At 33.9% G+C, this 25,730-nt stretch overlaps 1 protein-coding gene across 5 annotated transcripts; it reads right to left on the reverse strand.

Annotated features, from left to right (window-relative positions):
* Window positions 1-825: 825 nt before the first annotated feature.
* On the reverse strand, window positions 826-23,750 carry LOC127802703 (uncharacterized). Of its 5 annotated transcripts, none has more exons than XM_052338676.1 (16): window positions 23,285-23,750; window positions 22,472-22,874; window positions 22,183-22,360; window positions 21,959-22,098; window positions 19,724-20,585; window positions 19,443-19,543; window positions 19,085-19,232; window positions 18,938-19,006; window positions 18,811-18,856; window positions 13,581-14,053; window positions 12,075-12,143; window positions 11,690-11,769; window positions 8,667-8,802; window positions 2,390-2,573; window positions 1,346-1,428; window positions 826-1,248 (listed from the first exon to the last, which is right to left on the reverse strand). In XM_052338676.1, exons 1-16 carry the CDS (start codon window positions 23,382-23,384, stop codon window positions 1,126-1,128), a joined length of 3,195 nt encoding a protein of 1,064 aa, XP_052194636.1. In that variant the 5' UTR covers window positions 23,385-23,750; the 3' UTR covers window positions 826-1,125. The 5 variants fall into 5 exon arrangements, with proteins under 5 accessions (XP_052194636.1, XP_052194637.1, XP_052194638.1 ...); XM_052338677.1 differs by having other exon boundaries at window positions 827-1,248; window positions 19,085-19,229; XM_052338678.1 differs by lacking the exon at window positions 12,075-12,143 and having other exon boundaries at window positions 828-1,248.
* Window positions 23,751-25,730: the final 1,980 nt, after the last annotated feature.

The raw sequence follows: 25,730 nt of genomic DNA on the forward strand, positions 1-25,730 counted from the left end.
CACAACTCAGAAAAACAAAAGAGATACGATATGCTGCTGCTGGTTGCATGAGCATGCATGTAGCAACTGGTGAAATTCTTTAGTTAAACAATTAGATGGCACTCTTCTACATTTCTTCTTCAAGTTGGGGGAGTTTTCTATCCTTTCTTTAGTTGGAAGGGGTATAGTGGGTCATAAATAAATAGATTTTTGTTCCTACCCACTAAAATTACCCTTTATTCTTCACACTCAATTGTCCATTTAATTAATAAATTTAAATGAGGATGAGTTTAGTGTTTAAAATTAAAAAATTTAGAGTTTATCTTTAATTCCAAATTGTAAATGAGAATGAATTAGTTAGATTGACCCGACTAATTTAATTTGTTATCTCTAATTAAGAATAATTAAATTTTAAATTATATGAAAAGGAAGGAATAGTTGCTTATTATACACAACAATATTCAAATAAAATTGTGATCTTTAAAACAACAATAATAAAATCATTTTCATAGTTAAAGCGTATAATATTTATCCATCTATTATATTTTAAAGATATTATTACAATTTTCTAAACTATATTATTGCATTTTTAATCCATTATAACATTTACTGAATTTTGATTATTATTAAAAAAATTACTTAATTATACAATTTATTAAAATAATTACAAATAAAGCCACCGCAAATCAATTATAAAATTTATAAGCGTAAAATTACAGTTACACTTACCCTAAAAATCATAACCGAACACTATGCGACACAACGTGATGTGAATCGTATGAAAATATATCAACAGTATCAACAACAGATATTGAGAAGCGAAAATAAAAAGATAACATAAAGAAGGTGAAAAGAAATATAAAACCAATCAACGCACGCATAAAAGAATTATAGTAAGATTTTTACTTACATAATGAATGAATAATAGACACATTTCAGTCAGCAACAATGCCAAAAAAAAAAAAATGCTAAATGACTTGGAGTTGGTGCTGATCAAGTTAAGAACACGGTGATACCACTACTAAACAGGACTTTTCTAAGAAGCGGCTCTGCGCTACATCTACAAAATCCCATTCCCATTGATTGATTACCTGAATCAGAAGCAATACTATACCAACCCTTCTGAGGAATCAAATTCTTGCTATTCTATTCAGGTTGCGACCGCATCTTCTCGTGAATATCCAGCATAAGATCCCTCAGCTCCGGGAAAATTGATACAAGTATCAGTTCCAATATTCCATATGCAAGTTGTTTCAAACAGATTGAAGACTGCAAATTACAATAATATATACATCTACATCTTTAGTCATAAATGTTAATGAAATACTACGCCACAGGCACCATAGGAAAAAAGCTTTAATTTTACCTGAAGAAAATAGTATATATCTTTTGCACATCGCTTGTACTGTTTATGCCCAATCAAGCTGACCAGAGCAGCTGGAGCTCCATCTGCAAAAGGAAGCGCGGGCAGGCTTGATTATGTTTCTAATTCACATACATAGTAACCGGGAAGCACCACATCCAATAAATTGAAATCAAAAAGCAACATGTGACCCCGAATAAAAAGGGCATCCCCAGTGCACTAACTTGCTTTGCAAAGAGGCTGCTTCCTCAACTTACTGGGATACCCTTATTTATTGAGGGCCTTTGAGGAATGATCATATGCTAATCTCTTGCTTGCAGTTTGAAAAGGTCATATATTTGCTCTTCATCTATTTTAGGGATTTGTCATTTTTGTAGTTTGGTTAAATAGGCCAATCTGCGGGATTCTTAATTTGTTCATATAGTATGTTTTCCCATAAGATCTCAATGAATCCAGCACATCAAGATATAGTCAAAAACTCAAAATCGATGTAAAATTAGATATCAACTACAAATGGAGTAATTCAAGAATTAGGGAACTCACAGGGGTTATTACTATAAACAAATATAAATATAAACATTATTTGGATGAAAACGAATAATACATAATTCCCAAAATAACCAATAGAAAAGTACATAAGAATTCCAAAATTGTCAATAGCGAAACTTATTAATTGATTCTACCTCATAGGGCATGCTAAAAATTGAAAATGTGTAGTGTCCAATCAGCCAAAATCATGTAATTGTTTTGTGTGTGTGTGTGTGTGTGTGTGTGTTCACACCTAGCACAGACAGATTTTTGCAATAAGACAGAAAATAGAAGTTTCTCTTGTTTTTTTTTTTTTCGCAAGTTGCTTCAGAGACTCTTCCATAACATCATCTTCCATACATACAGAAAATAGGTAAACATTTTTCATTGCCCAAAAAACAGAGAAATCATTGCAACAGAAAGTCATCAAAAACGTAGAAATGTCATGTGAGAAATATTTTCCTGGAACCTTAAATAAACATAAAGAATCCCCAAAGGGTCAGAAGAAGAGAAACTCACTGAAGATCATTTTCTTGACATCACTAGCTCTACGAGCAGCTTCAAGTTGTAGCTCAAAAGAACCGGGATTAGAAACTGCACTGCAACTGCTTGTACTTTGAAAAGATCTCTGATTACATTGACAATCATCCATTTGAGTTGGAGTGTTTAATCTCCGGTAGAATGTACCATCAGGCCATAGAACCTGAAAGAGAAATCCATTATCAAAAGAAGCAAAACATTTGATATTTATTCTTTCCCATTCTTGTACTTCTTTTCCAATCAACAAGAAGAAAGAATCAGGAAGAAAAACAGAACCAAGAAAAGCATATCCCTAACTAGAATCATGAAAGTTTATCACATATTTTACCCATTAGAAATTTAGAATGCAAGATTCTACGTCATATCATATGAATTATAAAAGGATATGCTCCCTGATGCAATTTCTGTAAATAAAAAAAATTTACTTAGTATGTTTAAAAGGTGCTACTAGAAACAAACTCTTTAAAATTGAAGTGAAGTCTTATGGATGGCTTTAGAGGAAAAAAGAGTCCAAATTGCTTATATACAAGTCATTAAAGACATGTATCATGGAGCAAAGACAAGTGTCAAAACATATAGAGGAAATACTGATGCTTTTCCAATTACAATGGGATTACATCAAAGATTTGCATTAAGTCCTTACTTATTTGCCCCAATAACAGATGAACTCACTAAACATATTCAAGTAGAGGTGCCATGGTGGATGCTATTTGCAGATGACATAGTATTGGTGGATGAAACAAAAGAAGGCGTGAATACTAACCTTTAGTTATGGAGGAATACTTCAAAATCTAAGAGATTTAAATTAAGTAGGGAGAAAACCAAATATATGGAATGTAAGTTCAGTAACAACATAAGTGTGGAAGATGTCAAGTTAAAATTGGAAAATCAAGTGAAATAAAATAAAAAAAGACCAATTTAGATATCTTGGATCAATCATCCAAAAAGATGGGGAGACTAATGAGGATTTTACGCATAGGATGAAGGTGGGTTGGTTAAAATGGAAAACTGTACTTGGCATTTTATGTGATGGTAAGATTCACCAAGGCTAGAAGAAAAATTTTATAAGACAGCTAGTCTTATAAAATATTATAGGACAGCTAGAAGACCAACTTTGTTGCGTGGCATGGAATGTCAACAAATAAAGTAACATGTGCAGAATATGAGTATAAACGAGATGAGGATGCTAAGATGGATGTGCCACCATACTAGAAAAGATATAATTAGAAACAAAATTATTTTTGATACGGTAGTGGCTCCTATTGAAGAGAAGATGCAGGGAACACAATTAAGATAGTTTGGTCATGTGAGAGTAAGACCAATAGAGGTTTCTATGAAGAGAGTTGATGGAATGGAACAAATAGTTAGCAAAGAAGGTAGAGGAAGACCCCAAAAAAGAAAACACACACACACACACAGAACTTGATGAGAGACCCTTAGGTTTGACGTTAAGTATATAGGCCTTAGGGAAGATATGACAATAAATAGAAATAAATGGAAATCTAGAATTCATGTAAGCCAACTGTAGATAGTGGATAAAGGCTTGATATGTTATTATAATGGGAGGAGAAGAGACTAGTATATTGGTATATTCCGGTTGCTCCACTACATGGGGGCTGCCTCTTTAATCACCACAAAGAGACACCTCATCTAGTCTAGCCTCTTAGAAAAACATAAAGAAGAGAACCATCGTTACAAAGAATATATAGCTAAAATTATCACTTCAATCCATTTACTAAATTAAAACCATTAAAATTCTCTCTTTCTCCTTCCCTTTCTCCATCAAATTCTTCCAAACATCTCCTTACAAATCCTTTGATTTCCAACTCTTGTCAACAATTTTCCTGAAAAAACACTCACCTAAGACAACTTTTGATCAGATATCTCCCACTCTTTCAATTTTATCTTCAAAGAAAAACCTAGTCAAGTCTGGGTTCTTGACAAAGTGGTATCAGAGCAGTCGATTCTCAACTGTTGATCCAAGCAAAAATGTAGCAGTTTATTCTGAGTTCAATTCAAAATGCGAGCATAAGAGATGGCCAAAGGAACTCGCATGAAGTAGTTGGAGGCAAGGTTGGATACCATGGAGATGGGTTTTGCGACAGACTCATGAGGAGGTGAGTTATGGCCCGGAGGAGAACGCTACCAATAGAGAAGTTGTGCAATCACTAGGAAGAGAAGTTAAGGAAGAATTCGCTAACCTCGGCCAAAGGTTGGATGGGCTCCTAAGAATGTTCTCAAAAATGCCTCAGGCCAGCCTATCGAAGGACTTCCCTCCAAAATCCACTTCAGAGCCGATCTTAATGAGAGCTGGCATCATTCCTCATGCTTCTACCTCACAAGAAAATGAGGAACAACATGAACTGGGTCATGAAGTTCAGGTAAGGTGATCTTATCAAAAATCAACAACACACATCGATGCTTAGACTGGAAATTCCTATGTTTTAAGATATTAAACCACGATGGTGGATTAGAAGGTGTGAAAGATTCTTTCAATACTATAATGTAGCAGAATGCCAGAAAATCAACCTTGTAAGCAACCTATCCAGTGTTATTAAAGACCCAAGGCACACAAAGGTGCAAAAGGGAGTGTCGGAACCTCGTGTCATGACAGGGAAATTTCTCCTCTTGAGAGGAAAATTAGGGTTAAGGAAGGGAGAACAAATGGAGAGAAACCAAAATAGAGAGTTCAGAGGGAGAGAAGTCGAAGAGAGAGAAGAGTGTAATTTGGTTATGAATTTTTGTAAACCTCTTATTGAATCAAGAGCTCTTATATAGCCCCTCCTTCCCGACAACCTTTGTCAGTTACAATCCTTAACAACCTGATGATTACACCCCTCCAACAGAACTAATAGCTATAACCTCCTAACTGCCCAAACTAATAGTGTAATTGTCTCTTGTTACATCACTAATCACCTACTATTACAATCATAGGAAAGCAAAACACAATTTTATCCCAGATTCCACATAAGGTCCTGACAAGGTGTTGGAGCCTAAGGCGCAAGGCGAGGTGCGCGCTTGATAGAACTAGGTGCATGCTAACTAAAAAATAAAATAAAAATATATATCCTTGTTGAAGAATAATGTATAAAATAGGTCATAACTCCTAATAACATATTCAAAAGCATGTTATCAAAAAAATTAAAAAATTCAACATATACTAATGAAAAGAATAATAAAAAATGCCAAAAGATGCAATTTGAAAGTCTTTAAGTCAACTTAAATTAAATCTTAAATAATTTATAGGTCTTAAATCTTAATTAAAATTAACTAATTATGCATTTTAAATAATCTAAAAATCATCTTTATCATCAAGATCAAACATTTCCATACTTTCATCATTAGAAGTATCATCTCTAATATCCTCTTCTTCCACATCATCTCCCTCTCCATCTTCATCAAGTTCAAATTCAATTGAAACATTTGAAGTAGTAACCCTTTTACTCATTGTCAAATTTGTAGTTGAAACAATAAATATAAACCCTAAACAATAAAAAAATAAATAAAGTAATAAACAGTAAAATAAAAACCCTAAAAAATAGTTAAGAAATGACAGGCACGCCTAAGTCCAAGGCGCCTTGGGCCTAGGTGCGCCTTGCTAGTTTGTGCCCACCTGGAAGCATTCCAAGCGCCACAAGTGCGCCTTGTGCCTAGGCCCGCATTTAATAACACTAAGCCTATCTCAATGATACGGCTGATGCATGGTATCAAGGTTTGATTAAACTGAGGAATGAGAAAAATTTGACTGAATTTGTAGAAGATTTTTGTGATAAGTTTGGCGAGAAGAATATGCCAGATGTATTTGAGGAATTTAATAAACTAAAGCAAGAAGGATCCATGATAGAATATCATATCCGATTTGAAGAGTTGAGATCGTTAATGCTGAATTCACAACCTACTTTAACTGAGAATTACTTTGTTTCTAATTTTATCAGTGGCTTAAAAGATGAATTGAGGCCAACTGTAAAGATGATGCAACCTGCTACTATTAAGCAGGCTGCCGAGAAAGGGAGGTTGCAGGAGCTAGCATTGGAGGCATTTTTCCAAAAACACAAGATCCTACTGGAAAATCATCCTTTGACCGGTCAGCAGTCGGAAGGAAATTCTTGGACTGCAACATTAGGACTGAACCAAGGAAACCTGAATCCTAAGGTTTATACTAACTCTAATGCAGTCAAACCTCTTTCTATGGAGCAAAGGAGACAGTTAGGGTTGTGCTTCAAATGTGGTGAAAAATTCAGTCTGGGACACCAATGCAAAAGACAGTTATTGTATATGGAAAGATTGGATGAAGAGATAGTAGAAGAAGAGAAGGACGTTGTGGGGATTGGATGAAGAAATAGTGGCCAGTCTTGGGGACAAGAAATCTTCTAAGGGGGGAAAGAATGTCACAACCCGGATGTGTAAGCAAACATCCAAGCTCTTGGATGCAGCGAATTATTTTGCAGGAGTTATTATTTTTTTATTATAGAGTTGATAACTGTAATATAATTAGTAACTTCCTGTAAGAGTGGCTATATAAGCCACTCGAGAAACTATTTGGAGTAGTTCCTGAATATCATAATTTTTGTTCTCTCTTTTCTCTTCAAATCTCTCCCTACTTTCTCTCTGTTTCTCCCTCATTTCTCTCTTTCTCCCTCTCTTTCAATTTTATCTTCAAAGAAAAACCTAGTCAGGTCAGGGTTCCTGACAGATGGTTTCACAATACCCCCACCAGTCTCATTGAGAGACCCACAAATTCAACAGGCTGGTCTCTGTCAGCATATACCAGCCAGTTGAACTGATGAGTCTTTATCAGCCGAAATCGGGTGGCACCTAATGCTAGTTCAGTAACATTCTAAAATCTGATCCTAGTATAATGTTAATTTAAAAAATAACTCACCAAAAAGGCCCTGGGCTGAAGATGATCAGACCAGAGAGGTCTTTGGTCTTCAACCACAAACCTTTCAGATTAAAAAAATAACAAAAAGAAAAATAGAAACTTACCTGACAGTTGGCAAGAGAGACAGTGAGGGAGAGTGAAATTGATAAGAGTGAAAGAGAGGGATTTAGGGAGTGAGAAGAACCTGAGAGAGATTGAAGACAGAGATGGCGAGACACTGGGAGCGTGAGAGAGAGACAGAAAGTAAAAAATGAAATCAAAATAGAATATCAAAGAGATATAGGTGAGGGTTTTCGTGGGTACCAAAAGGTATTGCATGGGATGGTACCTCTGGTAAATTCCAGTAATTTGGCTGGGACACAACTGAGGTGCTGAAGTACCGGAATTTGAGCAGGACAAGACTTGCCAGCCGGTATTGTATGGGATCCACAACTATGAGTAGTATAACTTTCTAGTTATGAATCAGATGGATTGAGTGGGTGGACTCATGCCAAATCTGGAATGAGAGCACAAGGTACAACATGGATACACCAACAAGCAAAATGCAAAAGTTAATATGAACATGGAAACCACCATGCTATTGCAGATAAGCTCCTAGATTTCAATCATTTTTTAATTTCATAGGGCACTGGATGAAGCTTGCAATCCTTTAAAAAGCAATAATTGTAAACAATAAACCAAATTAAACCGCAAATGAAGAAAGTTTATCCTGATGGGTTCATAGACTATATAATGCTAAAATTCATCTGAAAGTGTAATCAATAAATAAACAGATAAAAGTTTTGGCCCCCCACCACACTATATCAGACTTGAAGTACACTCAGCTTGAACAATTGGCACTGTCGATCTATGCTCCAGTTGGTAAAGATGCCTCAAATGAAATATGATCATCCAGAAGAAAGACAGGCTCAAATTTGAGAGTATTGAGAGTAAAACTAATAATATACAGATGAGTTGGTGATAAATAATTTAATACAATATCAAATACGGAAAAATTCAAACATCTCTAAGCAAATATTTAAATACTTGCAGGTATATTTGGGCTAGTTATGAAGGAAAGCATGGCTACATATTGGTGGTGATGTTGGGGGGGAGGGGGGGGAGAGGGGGGGCAGAAATTGATGACTGTTAAAATTATTATATAAAAGATAATATTATCCCTCTCTAAAATAGATTAAGCCTTTTGATGATTTGGCCGGTTAACAAGTTAATGGAGATTAAAAATCAAGGCACAACGAAATATATAAGGTGATTTGTGACTTTCATAGCTTGAAATATAATGTGCGTACTACTGCAGTACCATAACCCAATATTGCATCCCAATTAAGACATGCCAGTGAAGTGATGATGATTAAAAAGTTGACCAGTTCTTACATCTTGGACCCACCGTATTCCTTGAGCAATAACATCATCTCTCCTTAGCCACTGAATTTGCCTCAGGAGCCAGTCATCAATAGCATCTTCCATCATCAACTGCAATATTTGCTTTGATATCCAGAAGACTTGTCTTCTGCATTAACAAAAATCAGCACATTTGAGGCTAAATGGCAGAGACAAATCAGCACAATTAACAATCTTCACAAAGATCAATTAATACACTTCCCTCAACTCACTAAGAATGAAACTTACAAAATGTGGAAGACAACTGCTTGTTTTTATTTTTTAATAGCATAATGTGTATATATATAGACTGGTTCTCTATCATTGAGCAAGAGAATGAAAACACATAACTATCACCACGTGAGTGTAAGCGCTCAAATCAAGTGTCAGTAAAGGTATGCTTGAATCAATGACTGGACCAAGGTTGAAGGACAGGGAGATTTAGGATGGGGGACTAGTAGCCTTGAAATACCATATGATATGCACACAAGGGCTGTAGATGGTACAGGTATTCTTTTAACACCCCCACCCCCCACCAACACACACACACACACAAAACCAAAGAGAATGAAAGAAGAAATCGGTAGGGAAAGACAACAGTGTTCATATGGTTAAGTGCCTTGAGGTGTGAGATAATGAAGGGAGTTTTCAGAGGTTTTTGTACACTGGTCACCCATAAGAGAGAGAGACAGAGAGCGAGAGAGAAATCCTGAGGGTTGTTTGCTTATGGAAAATAGGCATTGTTTTCTGGAAAAGTTTCACAAAAATTGAGAAAACTTGTTCAAATGAAAAAAATATTCCAAATAGAAACAGAAAATTTTGTATTCAATTTTTTTCAAATTTATAGTGACTATTAGAAAACATTCTAATCCTTCTATTTGCTTCACAAAAAGAGGGCTTTTTTGAGTGCTTTCTAAATAGAAAACAAGAGTTTCTATCCCAACCAGAATTAATATTAATTCTACTTATATTAATATTAATATAAATATAAATAGTAAAAATATGAATCTTAAAATTTATGGATTATAAATAATATTTTATATTGAAATATTACAAATAAAATATCAATTAATAGAAAGGTTATCTAATAATAAACATTATAATAACAACAATAGTAATATTATAAATAGTAAAATTGACTATTAATAAATAATAAAAATATCAATAATAACAATATCAGTATCATAAAATTTCAAAAATGGTAGAATGGAATTAAAATTTATAATCAATGTTATTAATTAATATTTATCAATATCATGAATATTTTATTGATAATTTTAATCACATAATATTATCAATGTAATTATCCATAATTTTAATATATTACTAATAGATTATTACCATTAAAACTATAGTATTAGCAATCTCATGAATATTATATTGATTTTATTAATTTTATAATAATAATAATATAACTGCTAATATAAATAGTATTGCATTCGTAGAATTTATAATTTTAGTATAATTATTAATAATATATTGTAGTATATAGCAATTGACAATATATTTTTCATAACCATTTTTAACACATTTTTCAGCTTTCTTAATAAGTAAATTGTTCTCTATATTTAACAATTGAATGCATTTTCAAAATTTTGTGTGGAAAAGAAAACTGGAGATGAAATGAAAAATTAGAGATGGAAAACTGAAAAATGCTTTCTATGACTAAATAGACCCTAGATGTCCTTATTCTCCAATAACGAGTTTGCAAGCCTCCAAATGAGATGAACATGTCATAACCTCAAATATGTCCATCTCCATTATAGTTGTGGCTTCTCCACTGATGGCATGTGAAACACAAACAGAAGAGACCAGTCGCCAGTCTTTACTAACCTAAGTGTCACATTTCCTCAATTCCAAGCAAGGCCTCACCTCTTACAAAGGAACTGTTGAATACATGCAGCAAAGGAATAGAGGTTTGGCTCCCTTGCCCCCACCTCCCACAAAATAATAAATAAATAAGAAAAAATAAAGAAAAGAAGGAAAAAAAATTTCCTCAGCTCTAAACCAATATTTGTTTCAACGGACTATCCACCACCAAATGGCACCCATATTTACTCCATCAAATTGTCAATCTTTTTTCCCACTCCTGCCAATTATTACCCACTTATTTCAAGTCCAAACATTACTGCAAATTTGGAAACATTTTCATTTTGATTATTGTGGCTATGATAAATATGCTGGTGGAAGTAAACATGAAGAGAAAAATGTCCATCAGAAGCTCATTACAAAGGTTTGCCTCTTCTTTAATTGATTTTAGTAGTATGTATACAGAGCCTAATAAGGTCATAGAGTTAACAACCCCGCCCCCCAGCATCTCCATATATATTTTTATATATATGCAGACATATATGTAAGATGTGTCACATATTTGTATACTCAGCTTTCCTCTCCCGACAAGAGAACCAGTTAGCTATTTCCAAGTTCCAATGTATACTCTTTGATCTAACCTTGTCTCAATGAGCTACCTAAAAGAAAAAACTTCGGAATGCACTCTTTCTAGAAGCTCTGTAGTTAAGTTAAAATATAAAGACATGGTTAACATAGATTCTTAAATTGACTATTGAATTGTTAATAGTCATCTCATGTAAAAGCTTAACCTAGTAGATAGAGCGTTAACTTTTCTTTTTAAATTATTATTTCTACTCTCAGCATGCCCCACCACATGTGGTCAGGTTTCGCTGCTTAACTGGTCCAAACATGTGCAACTATTTAAATATAGGTTAGCGATGAGATTTGAACTCAAGACCTTTGCTTATTCTAATACTATGTTGAATTGTTAACCATTATCTCATCTAAAAGCTTAAGCTAGTAGATAGGGTTTTTTTTATATTATTATGTTTACTCTCCACATGAACTGAAATCAAAATACTAAATAAAATTCTCTTCAAAGAAAAATATAAGGCAAAATCACACATCAGATTTCCAAAGAGGAATAGAAAAACTAACAATGGCTTACAACATTTCAAATTATGAAGAAAACAGCATGCAATCATAAAAGGAGGAACCTAGCTCACCTTAGCCAGCCTCTTCTCTTTAGCTGAAACATCTTATCAACTAAATTCAACACAGGCAATGTTAAATTAGGAGGGATCCACTGCAACAAATAAACACCCACCAGCAGTTCAGGCAAAACAGAAGTAATAGGGCCCAGAAACTAAATAAGCAAAGCAATACAGACTTCCAAGTAAAACAAGTTGATTACAAGTTCAGTCCTCTCAAAAGCTAATAATGAACTCTCTTAATAGCTGGTGCACATAGTGTAAGGAACATCATCTACAAGTTACTCTGATAAAAATTGAACAACAAGAAGTCATCTCTAGATGGTGATCATAGTTGGTTTTCTTCATTATTAGTATAGGAAGCACTCCAACAATGTGTAAAAGATATACAGTTTAGAACCTTAAGTCTTGGAGGCTGTTCTGGGTCACCAACAATGCCCAAGAGTGGTTCCCATAAGAATAGCAAGAACTGAAGAAAGAATAGGTTATGCGTAATACCATATGGTTTCCAAGGAAAGACCCAAAAACGAACAAGATTAAAGAAGAAAGATAATAAGTAGAAGAATAAGCCCAGTAACATGCCTAATTTTTCTTATCTCATTCAATGTTATTATTGTATCATGGAATACCAAATAAGCTATCAGGGTTTTTAAAAATTTCTAAGAAACTTCTGTGGCTATATTTTAGATAAGGCCATTATATCCAATGTCATGTCTAAGGGTTTCCCACCAAATTCTCATTGTTCTCTACCTCTTTTAAAACAAATTTTGTCCATTCTGTTAGCTCGCCTTGCAGGAATATCTATTAGTTTTCTTCTCAAATGTTCAAACGTCTTATTCACATCCGGTACATCTTATTTTCAATAGGAAGCATTCGAACTTTATTTTGTATAATCATGTTTTGACTCTTTATTTTTGGGTATTGCCAGAAAGGGAGGGAGATTAATGAGGATGTTACCCATTGAAATAAAACGGGATAGTTAAAATAGAAAAGTGGATCTACATAGAATGTTGAGTCATAAAACACCAACATATGCAAAATACTCATCTCATTTGTGACTGTGAGTTGAATGAATAACTAGAAGAAATCTGAAATCAAGAAAAAGATTGAAGAATTCAAAGAATGGTTCAGAACAAAAAAATGGAAGAACGAAAGTTGTATGGATTCACAAAAACTTTGTGGATAGAGGATATCGAAGTAGTTCTAATGATTCAATAATATTTTGACTCCAATTAGAAGTTCTTAGTTACTTCAACTGGATGAATTTTAGTGATGGAATAATTACGTCATAATTCATTGATTGATTGTAACAAGTGTAATGAAGATAAGGATATTACTGTGGATGTGTGGCCATATAAGAAAAGATGAAAATTAAGAATGAGGTTATTTATAATAAGGTTGGGGTGACTACTATTGAAGATAAGACATAGGAAACATAATTAAGATGGTTTGATCATGTGAGAACAAGACTTATAAAGGCTCATGGGGGGAGAGCGGACAGAATTGAACAAGTCTTTTGTAAAAGAGGTAGAGAAAGACCAAGGACAATGGGAAACTCTGAGTTACAATATGAGTTATAAAGGCTTTACAAAAGATAAGGTCATAGATAGAAATGATTGGAAAGTTAAAGTTCATGTAGTCAAACACATAGTGAGATTAAAGCTTGATATGTTGTTGTTGTTGGTATTGCCATACATCCATCAAAGCATCCTTATGGAGTTATAATTAGCACATGTTGATACTTAACTACCAGACATTTTGAGTCATACAACATACAACAATCATGGTTTTATAGGTCATTGGATAAAAATTGCAGATACCCCCTGAAATATAGTTGTACACAATTTAATATCTTCGTAGTTGAGAATGGAGTCAACCAAAATTTAGTCTTCTGACTGCTTGGTACCTCTGGTGGAACTTGAACGGGATCCTCCAGGTTATCAGAAGTTACTGGGAAACCTGCTGCAGGATATCTACCTAGGCCACCTGAAAGAGATTCTGCCTCCATACCATGTTTTTTATCAGATTCCAAGTTTCTTGACTTATGACCTCGTTTGACCACCCTAGGAGGAAAACCCTTTGAATTCAATTCATTGTCTGAATGCCAACCGTTAGCATGCACAGTAGGTTCTACTTCCTCATGGCCTTGAATGTCATCTTTATGATCTTCCTCATCAGAAATACTTTTCGCTGATGCTGTGGAACTTTGCCATGAAAGATGCTTACTAGTCCGACAAGAATTCAAGGATAAGTTCCTGACTGGAATCACAGGAGAGGCTTCATGAGGAAGGGAAGAGGAACCAATAACTTTTCTCATTAATCCATCCGAAACCCCTTTAAACTGCCGTACAATATCATCGAAAGCATCATCCACATTAACTGGTTGATTTCACAAAAAAACATATCAATGAATGATATACATCATTTTCCAAGAAAAAAAGAGGAAAGAAGATTATATGCAAGGAAGTGTACAAAAACCTAATCATGCAGATAAAGCATGTAACCAGAAAATAAAACTAATGGCATCATGAACAGATGGGAAGAAATCTATCCAGAAAAACAACAGAAACAATTTGGCAATGGATAGCTATGATAGCCTTTCAGGAAACTCCTAACTCATTAAGATGAAATTTATCAAGAACAACAGAATAAAAATAAGCATATTCCATAATAACATTCAAAGAACAAAAAAGATAAGTACATATTTGACACCATTTTCCTGGTGAAAATTAAAAGTAAACTATATGCACCCCCAGGAACTTCTTAACCATATGCAGAAGGCAAAATATTATACCAAATTAAAGCACATTTCAGTAGTACAAAAATAGTAAATAAGAATTTTAATGTCACAAAAGCCAATTTCATATGCAAAATTGCCCAAGTGAACAGCAATTTTCTTAATGAAGGAGAAGGAGATAATAATGACACCAGTTCAATTTTGATTAGCCCAGACATTTAGTGAATAGATGAATATAAATGAAATACAAAAGAAAGAATAAAAATGTGAGGTATCTAGAAATTTCCTATATCAGATAGTCAAGATCTTGAAATTTTTTCTAAGTTTGGGAGGTCGGCCCATATAATGGAAGGTAAAAGAAAATGATTTCATTTTTGGAAACATTTTCCAGTTCTTCATTATTTAGCATTGATATCTCTTAAAACAACTTCTAATTATTTTTTGGTGGAAACACTTGACCTCTCATCTTGAAAAGATGAAAAGAAGCGAAACTACAAAAAGTTCATAAATTTGTACTAGGAACCAAATTTCAATTTTTTATTCTTAAAGATTTTGATTTGTTTATATTTTTATTCAAATCCAAATTCAAGGTACTTTCTTATTTAGATTTGTCTTCAGTAAATGGAGAGCAAAATATAAACTAAATGAAAATAAGGGCACTAAAAGAAAGTGAATAAAATATAAAGTTGTGCAGCGATACATTCTAGAGCCTTCAGTTGACCCTGCGAGTTGATTGTCCAGGGGGGACACTAAAGGTAAAATGCTTATTAGTTTGCATAGTCTACTACAATCAATTGTTACATATTGAGGACATCATGCTTCATTGATTCTTCTATTGAACCTCCTCAACCTGTTACTAACAATGAATTACCTTTACCAGAAATTCTGTACACCAGGAGAAAATTGAAGATATTTTAGATAAGCAGAGTATTTTTTCCAAGGATGAAGAGGTGCATCAGTTCTTAGTATGTTGGGAGGTCATTATATTTTAGTAGGTTTTATCTTTTATCTTATACTTCGTTTACTATAGTTTGGATAAGATTTCATAATTATGTTATAGTTAGGATTAGATTAGATGTTGCAATGTATTCAGAAAATTCAGGCTTTTGAATAGCGTTATTGATTTCCTCTCTCTCTCTCTCTCTGCTTTTCAATCCTTCTTAGGTTCTAGTTGTTCTGCATCAAAACCTCCAAGCTAGTTCAATCTAAAATCAAGACAAGAAGCAGAACCCAACTGATTACCCCATCTGATTGAACCAGCCAAAAAAAGAGAGAAAATCTTCACTGCTATTTCATTTGATCTTCTGAGAAGAATTCCTAGCTTGAGTCAAGCCCCATCAAACAAAATGGATAGGACCTCGAGGCCCAAGATTCATGCATCTTGATTGGTTATTGATTGAGTCATTCAAACTCAATCTACCAAGACAAGAAAATGAATGCTAAGTCAACTAAGCACTAAGTAAAATTTTCTAAGATTGTTCAATGAGAAGAACCAATTGGATTACCCAATTGAAAATAGGGCCTGAGCTTATCATGCAGAAACCAACTGAACCTGCCCACTGAACAAAAGCTAAAGCTTTAAATTAGGCTTGAACCATTACCAAAAATTCTGATAATTTTAAATTAAAGAATAATTAATCAAATCTTGGTTTTAGATCACTTTAAAATATAATAATTATAATAATATTTAAAAATATACACAAATTTAAATTAGGTTAATTACTAGATTAACATGAATATTCATGTAGCTACAACGTTAAACTACAAAAATTAGAAATATAGTGATAAATTGGGAAATTCAAATTTGTTATAGGATTTTCAAATCGAATTATTGGTTAGTGTTATTTAGATTTAGATTTGAAATAATTTGTTTATTTTAATTGTTCAGGTGGTTTGAGCACATCCCAGGTGGGACCTGATTGACTACATAATCAGACTAGCACTATGAGTTGATATAGCTTGTTTTATGGCGTGATTTGTGCATTGCATTTTCAGCTCATTTATATTCAAACTCAGTTATCTAAAATCATGAAACACTGCAAATCATATCATGAAAAGTTCATAAATTGGGAAATAAGTATTCTATTATACACTATGTCTATTGTTATGACTGTATGCCCACAGGCAAATTTCTATATCTACATTGATAATTGACTCCATTACATCGCATTAATTTGTTATCTGTTGCATTACATGGTTGCATTCCTTGAACTCAAAAATATAAAAGAATTATTCCTATATTCACATCATGACACTGGGAGTAAAAATTTTTAACACTGTTCGCTAATAGCAAATGATGGCAGTCGTTAGTGCACCGCATCCCACCCTAGTTAGCAGTGGGATAGCTAAGTCCATGTATGATATGCATGGCTACATGATGTGTATAGCACATTCCATTTTGATTATTGATTTCAGTACTCTGATATGTTTGGGATTATTGGTCTACTTGTTTACTCCCATTTTATAGCATATTGTCAATACATGCTTATTAAACTGTATGCCCTTATCCCTGACCTCTATTGTTTACAACATGTCATGTGCGCTAATCGGACTCTACACATTCATGTACCTACTCTTTTCTCAACATCATATTGCATGCTATTTTCTCACTAAGTCCATAGACTTACTCTGTTATCACTATTTTTTAGATTTATGGGCCTAGGCTGACTAATTGATTGTGGTGACCATGGTAGGGAGTAACACCTACTTTACTAGTGACATCTGATTAGCCACACGCTTGGATACAGACATAAAGTCACTGTTTAGGGCACTAATCACGCATTTTGTTAGAGATTATTTATTCAGTTGAGGAAGACTCTGCTTATTAATCGCTATTCATTTGACCACTGAATGATTTTAGATACTTTACTTGCATTATTATCATCTATTGAGGCAATCAGTTTGATATACTGTATTGACACTCATTCCATATGATCAGTACACGAGGCATTTCAGTCACATATTCTGACATATTGATAGTTCTGTACAGACTAATTCAGTATCATCTATAAGTTATACATGTTAGTATGATCTATTACTCTCTTAAGGCTTGCACCCTAGTACGGCCCCAGCCCCATTAGGGAGCAACACCAGTCATGGCCCTCACTCTCAAGTTATGACAAAAAAATCTCTGAAGGTAAGCTAGCATTGGATTAACTTGAATTTGTATCTTGTGGTTTCAAAGTGGAGGATTGAAATCTCTAGTTGGAGTTAGAGGACTGAACATTGGCAAGGGATAAACCAAACAACTATAAGTCACTGCGTTTGCTCTCTCTATCCCAATATTCATCTATTTCCATTCTTCATTGTAATTTATATATATTTGTCAAAATCCTCCTAAACCCAATTAAACAACCCCCCCCCCCCCCCCCCAGTGGGCTAAACTCCATTAATTGTGCTAAGAAGAACTATAAGCCAAGTTGTAACATAAATCAAAATGCAATTAAGCTAGCTGATAAACTTTTAACATTGAACAATACATCACATGCTTAATCTCCAAGCACCCGTGCAGCACTTCAGCGTCCCAATTCCTTCACTAGATAAAGCCTAAGTTCAACCGTACTCCCTCAAAAAATGTAGAGTTAGATCAAAAGAACAATAAAGAGAATGGCAAAGGGAACACTCAACAGAGTTCTGGAAAGGGCTTATGTTGCACTTCAAAAATGCTACACGTTACTTGGATGCCTTTACAAATGAGGTCATCTCCTATGTATAGCCACCTAGGGAAAGAAGGTGTGGTTGGGATTGTGCCACATATCAATGATTGAACGGGACATCCTAAGATATTCACAACCTCCTAGAGAAGTCTAGAAGTACCTAGAATATATCTACGCTTCTCTAGAATCTTCTAAGAATACTCCAGATACTTCCACAATGATCTAGAATACTCTGAGCATCTAGAATTCTCTATAGGTCTCTAGAAAATCTCACATTCTTTTAGAAATTTCTAAGCTCAAAGAATGAGCCCCATTATGAGTAGTTAAGACCGGCACCTATTTGTGCAACTCGTGATAAACAGCCTATAACGAACAAAGGCATGTGACTCATAACATTTTATTGGCAGTCATGATAATTAAACTCAGCAAGTGCTAACCTCAAAAGGAATTCGGCACAATGAAAATTTGTTTTATACAGCAGATGATGCAGTCAGCATCATACATCTAATCACATATCCATATCACTACAAAATGGAAAACTTAATAAAAATCACAAATTCTGGTCCACATTCAAGGTTGTAAATCAATATGCATAGTTCTTAAAGCCATTTCATGATGAGCAACCAGAGATCATATCTTATTTTTTTTTCATATAAAAACATATAAGACAAATAGAACCCTGAAGGTCCCAAACATACAAGAAGCTAGGAGGATAATGTGATCAAGATGTGAGGTATACATACCTACCAGGGTGCTCATCACAGAGGAAGATTTTCCAAAAGAGTAATTCTTCATCAACAAGAAAACAATTTTAGACTTTCATCACAAAATACTGTTACTTGACAAATCATAGTTCCAAGAAATACAAACCTTTGAGGAAACACTCAAGAAGTCCCACACTTCATGCTGTTCAGCAACATTAGGTATTGACAAGAGATCCTGGGAAATAAAGCATGCTCAAAACTACAAGAAGATTTGGAACATTTAAGTGAGTTGCATATGAGATTCAATCTGTACTTGCAGATATTTGTCGAGCTGAATGCAACGTTGATGAACAAATGCATCCTCTGTGCTTGAGGAAAAAATCCTTTTGGGAGGCAAATGTAATGTATAGTTAGGAATGTCCTTTAGGTGACGATGTAACCTCTCAAAATTTCTGTATCTGCTGGCAAAGTATTCAAAACAGGGACACATGATGAAGTAAACAAGAAAAGACCAGTCGAAAAATATTGGAAATATGAATCCACAAATGCTTATCTAAAAGCTTCTAGAACCTAGGTAATGAAATTTAAAAAAAATAATAATTTACTACAGATGCATGTGCATGGATAATCCAGTATTTTATTCATATTAAAGATCCAGATAAGAACAAGACCTTCTTTTCACAAACCAAGTTCTTTTATCAGCATCTGTCACTGCAATTGAGTAAACAGCAAATGATTTTGAGCCAAGTTTCTCAAAGTATGCTCCTATAACCTGCACAAGAGGTGACATCAGAAATTGACGACAAGGCACAAAAAGAAGAATCAACATCAATTAGAGGTATGCATGAAAACTATAAATTAAACAGAGATCATACAAAAATGCTTGTTAAAATCCTAATATCTAACTCAGTGCAGATAATTCCTTGAAATTAAGAGGAGTGAGGAAGTTCACCCGGCTCCTGAGCTTGGGCCTGTGGATTCCTTCACCACCAAACATCACATCTGAAGCACCCTTAACAGCATTCTCATTATTTAGACTGCTAAAATCTGGGTAATAGAAGTCCGAAATAATGGGTCTTCCACCTTCATTTGTATATGATTTTTCCATAATAAGTTGAATGTTTAGGGCAGAAGTGCTATTTGATCTCTTAAGCCTTCTTTTATTCTCAATGGAAAAATGAGAAGCAGTATCCTCCAATTCATCAAGAGGTGCTCCCCCAACAGAATGGTCCTTATTTAGGTCATCAGATAAGTGCATTACATTGTTCTTTCCGCCACTTACTTGAGCCACCGTATGAAATTCTTGTAGCAAATGTAAGCGAGCTTTCTCGTCTGTGGCAGAAGAAATTACAGACCTTTGGGCAAGCATTTCCTTCCCTAAAATTTTTGTAGGTTGAGCATTGGATGTCAATGAACCATTTGAAATTGGAGTGTGAAATTCTCCATTAGGGGTCTTACGAATTTTCTTTTTGTAATTTCTTCCCCTGGTCCACATATTTTCAAGATTTTCAGGCATCAAAACCTCTGTTCTCCTCTGTGTTGCTGCATCCAGTATGCGTGCCCAGTCAGCAGCATGTGGATGCATGGGGTCTTCACTAGATAATTGAGAAATCAAATTTTCTGATGCATCCAGGGAAATCTCTTTCTGATTGACAGATCTTAGCACCATAGGATCACTCCCTCCTTGTATGATATCTGCAGCAACAGCATGAGAATTTGTATGGCCCACTATTGTAGATTGGTCATCAACTGTGTCTTTACTACTGTTGTCTTGAATAGCAAGGAAAATGTACTCGATCAACTCATTCACATATCTGGAAACAAGCAATTGTTTGATCTAATTGTTATTTTATGCATTTTGGGAGAAGGTAGCAATTAAATTTATACACACAACTACATCGCTGGTAGCAGATTTTGCACTAACCCACTCTTGTAAAGGTGAAAGAAAATGTGACTCTAAAACATGGTTGTATCTAGAGAGTTTATAAACCTTCATTCAGAATCTCTTTAAGTGAAAGAATTGTTATGTTTGTAGACAATAATGAATGCCATGTTGTTTCTTGGTTTGAGCTTGGCAGATAAGGAGTGGAAGAGCAGCATAGAAAGGATTTGCAGTCTGAGGATCCAACATCAGGAATATTTATATTCCTTGCTAAAAGAAATCAGTAAAATCTGGTTAAATGGTTAAAGGGCATCACAGTTTCAGATACTTGCTAAATGATTGTACTTACAATACTATAAGTGTTTTTTTAGTCAATTATATTAAGGCAGGCTGCAACCTGTACGGTATATGAACAGTCTACATAGCATCAACAAAAAGAAAATCCCACATGAGATGAACAAAGGAAAAATGGGTTCACAAAATGTGCCTTCTAAAAAAAAAGATAAATACAATGCAAGAGGGAAAACTTGAATCTATTAATCGCCAAATCAACCTCCTCAGAAAGAATGTAAGATCCACTCCCTCCAAATGCACCACAAGCACAGAGGCACCAACCATCAAAACAATTATATTAAGAGTCGGAATGAATAACTTGTATATGTTTAATAGACCAATAGAAAGTGAACCTTTTCTTTTGCTAAGTGAACTCTTACAATTAAGGGGAAGAGGAAGTGCACAGCAAGCGGGAGCTGAATAGAGACCATGCAGCAGGGAAAGAGGACCCACCTGATCACCACCCACTAGGTAATTGTTGACTAGAAGGGGATCATGTGGCCATTTACCTATTGCACAAGTCCTTGCTCCAATGCGAGATTGGGTTAGGCACCCTTGCCTTTAAAAATGACTTTTTTTTGTTTTATTATAGTTTGCCCATATGATTTTCCAAAAATGAGTGCAACTAAGCTATTGCAGAAGATAAACTATCATAATTCCTTCTTAACATTTCTATTGTACCACAAACAACCTAAATTATATGCGACCAAGTAAACCAAAAAAGAATTGTATTGGTGAATATTTCAGAAATAATCAAACTGAAAGGAACCAGATCTTTAAAACATGATATATTCAAAACTGAAAGCTATAGATATATTATTTTTCAGCATGTAACAACCAACGTGAAAGTACTTCTACAAGGGAAAAGCTCTGAGACTTATCATTTTGAATATATAACATTCAAGAGTAAAAGATACTTGTATGGTTAGCAAGGAAACATTCTATTAAACAGATCAAGTCTCTAGAACTCACCCAGGGCTTGCAAAATTCATAAGAGGTTGCACTACCAAAGAAGTTACAAGCTCTCGGGCAATGCAACAAACCACAGGACATTGAGCTTCTTGAGGTCTTAGCACTACAGCTAACAACCCACCTATAAGCCGTTGAAGAACCTGCAACAAATTAAAACATTAGATGGCACAATAATAATGACATCGGTAAGTTCAAAAGGCTTCATCAGAAAAACCCACTCAGACCTTGTACTCACACTCAGAAGATATCAATGCGGGATGGAGCTCCTTTGAAGCAATAAGATGGTGTTTCAAGTGGTCATCCCTTTCTTCGGATGACAATGTTCCCATGACATCAACACCAATTACAGCTTGGTTTCTTCTGAAAAGTTCTAGGTGATCTCCTACTAAGTCAACTATATCCCTGATATTTTTCACAGCCAAATATTCAAACAGTTAAGCATCAAGCATTGCCTGATGTTACTAGCACTCCAAAGATCTAAAAAAGTACGTCAACTTCTTAAAAGAAAGATACCTTGTCAGCAAGTCAACTAGGTTTATCTCTTTGACCCTTTGAGATACTTCTCCAAGAACATCCATGATTATTCCATGCATAAGCTCAGGTCCCTCCTTGTCTGGTGTAATATCTGAATACCACAGATCAGTAACAAAATCCCGCAAAACTTTGTCAATAAACTCCTCCATTGCAGCCTCTACAATGGGAGAATCAATTTTTCTCTTCCATTTAGGGGGTGGCGGCATCGTCAAAAGGCAAGAATCATTCACTGATAACTGCTTATTCTCTAAATGCATTAAGTATGTCTGCTGGCAAATTTTCCGCACCTTCCATTTAAACTCCACCTCATTAAATATAATCCTCAATGCCGAAACAAATAATACTGATATGGGAATATTCATCCACATTGACTTGCTCGTGTCTACAATGAAAAACAGAAGTTCAGAAACAGAAAGCAGTGCACGGTAATCGAAGAAATGGAGGGAGCACTGTAAAATTTTCGAACCCTCCATAAGACAAACAGCAGAAATTAAAAATAACCCGATAAATAAATTAAGTAAACAAGAAGTTCTAAATTATCAAAAATCCATGTGAGACGTGATAAAACAATTGATTGCAATCAACCATACAGCTCACTACTTTGCATAACTGCCATTATTTCCCTGTTTCAGCACTCACGCCGATTCACAGGAAAATCCACCAAATCCTTGGTGGAGTTAAATCGATATTCTAAAATGCAAATTCAACGGTTCATTGATGCGGACAGCAAGAAACAAAACCCAATTCTGAAATAAGTACGGGAAAATGTGAGTTTTCGATTGACGAACTTACTCGTCAAGAAGTAAGCGACGGCAAAGACACAGAGCGCCCAATACACAGTCCGAAGCTTGGCTTCCTCGATCAGATCTTGCAATGTCTGCATCGGCTTCATCGTTCCAACAACCCTAATTTCCTTCCAAAACACCCACGGATCACCAAATCAAACCCAAATTCCCAATCCTTCCAACGGAAACATGGGCAATCGCCATTCTACCGCGGGCAGAGAGATCAACAAATCGCGCTAGGGCTTTGCTTTATTCATTTTTTCTGCTCCGTTTTGCGAAGAATCTTTCGGCCCAATCGGCTCCCAAGTAAGTCGCGAGACTGTAATTATTTCTTTTCATCCGAAACTTTCTCTTTTCTCTCGGAAGAGAGAAAGACAGAGAGAGAGAGAGAGAGAGAGGGGGGGGGGGGGGGGGGAAGCGTGGGAAGGAAAGGTGAAATCGTCGTTGCTTGCTGTTGGTGATGAGCTGTAGAACACGTGGACATGGTCGTTGGTTAGTTCGGCAGGGATGTTACACTTTTATAACTATATGTTCAACGAACTATTGGAAATTAGTAATTTATTATTTTGTTCTCATATAAAATAATTAAAATTTAATTATTTGTGGATCTCTCTTAATAGCTAAATTAAGAGAGACTGACAAACAGTCCAATTCTATTAAATCAAATGGAGTGCCCTGATGTGTCCGAGCTGGATGTTTAGGGCTCCCACCTTCTCATATGCATTTAATGATATATTATTATTGCTCCATTATAGTACTTAAAATTTTATATAAAATATTAAAATTTATATTAGTACTAGTGGATCACCCATGCGATGCATGGATATCTTAAAAAAAAAAAATCATTAAAGCGAAAGTTGTATAACTTAGTAGTTACAATAAATAAAAATCACAATAAAGAAGTAAAAAATAAACAAAATAATCATGTTACAATCATGAGAATACAATAAAATGATTACAAATTTTGAAAGATTTCCTTATATACATTCAAGGGTAGACGAACAATAAAAAGCACATAACTCTATCCCAAAATCATGTAAAAAATAAACCTAAATTAGCATGTAATACAATAAGCAATGCGTAAAAAAATACAAAAATTACACAATAACAAGAAAAAAAAAAAGAATAAACGATAATCAACCTCTTTATTCTAAAATATGCATTCAAGGGTAGACTTTTTTTTTTAATTTTTACGTGTATTCGTCTCATATGTGTGTACCATACGAACCCTTAAGGCCTAATTTTTCCTAGTTACATTCATATCACTGACTTAACATAATAGTGGTGCTATGTTACACCAGAAGAGCAAACTAAATAAAAAAATATGATTAAAATTTACTAAATAAAAGTAAAGAAGAAGAGAAAATTTAAGAAGAAAAATTGAGAAAGGAGAAGAAAAGAAATGGAAGTGTTGAATGGGAATGAAGAGGAAGAAGAGAGAGATATTTATTTTTTTTATTAATTTTTCTTTTTTCAAATTCTCCAATTTCTCTCAATTTATCAAATCACATGTCACCATTAAGTTTCATTTTTTTCCCACGCTTTGCCACACAATCCGAATCTTACTTAACATAATTTTCAAAACACAAATTTAATTTCCCCAAATCCAACATATAGCACATCTTCAGAGTAGACCAATGGGAAAAAGGAGAATTAAATAAATGATAATAATCAATTAAGTTGAAAAATAAAATTATGACATTTAAAATTATAAAAAATAAATTTAAATTAATTAAATTGTATGTAAAATAAAGATAATTTAAATAATCAATTAATTATATAAATAATAATAATCAAATTTTCAAAATTGATTATCCATACATGACTTTAATATTTCTCCTAATAATTAATTACCACATTTAAGATAGGTCAAATTTTTAAAAAAGTAAAAAAAAAAGTTAAAAAAAAAATTATAACATTTAAGTTATATTTAAAATTATAAGAAAATAAATTTAAATTAATTAAACTATATATAAAATAAAGATAATTTAAATAATCAATTAATTATGTAAATGGTAATAATCAAATTTTCAAAATTGATTATCCATGACTTTACATATTTCTCCTGACAATCAATTACCACATTTAAGATAGGTCAAATTTTAAGAAAGTAATAAAAAAAATAAAGTTAAAAGTAAAATTATAATATTTAAATTATATATAAAATTATAAAAAAATAAATTTAAATTAATTAAACTATATATAAAATAAGAATAATTTAAATAATCAATTAATTATATAAATGATAATAATCAAATTTTCAAAATTGATTATCCATATATGACTTTACATATTTCTCTTGACAATCAATTACCATATTTAAGACAGATCAAATTTTTAAGAAAGTAATAAAAAAAATAAAGTTAAAAAATAAAATTATAATATTTAAGTTATATATAAAATTATAACATTTAAAATTATAAAAATAAATTTAAATTAATTAAACTACATAA

Source organism: Diospyros lotus, chromosome 5, assembly GCF_014633365.1.
Source record: "Diospyros lotus cultivar Yz01 chromosome 5, ASM1463336v1, whole genome shotgun sequence".
Classification (NCBI taxonomy): domain Eukaryota; kingdom Viridiplantae; phylum Streptophyta; class Magnoliopsida; order Ericales; family Ebenaceae; genus Diospyros; species Diospyros lotus.

What these genes read in the sequence shown, in the direction of transcription:
- LOC127802703 (XM_052338676.1), bottom strand. Translation starts at nt 23,384, where the DNA reads ATGAAGCCGATGCAGACATTGCAAGATCTGATCGAGGAAGCCAAGCTT. An exon ending in CGTCGCTTACTTCTTGACGA is followed by an intron (nt 22,875 to 23,284) that starts GTAAGTTCGTCA and finishes TTTTCATTGTAG; the next exon opens with ACACGAGCAAGTCAATGTGG. An exon ending in AAGAGAAGAGGCTGGCTAAG is followed by an intron (nt 8,803 to 11,689) that starts GTGAGCTAGGTT and finishes TTGTTAATGCAG; the next exon opens with AAGACAAGTCTTCTGGATAT.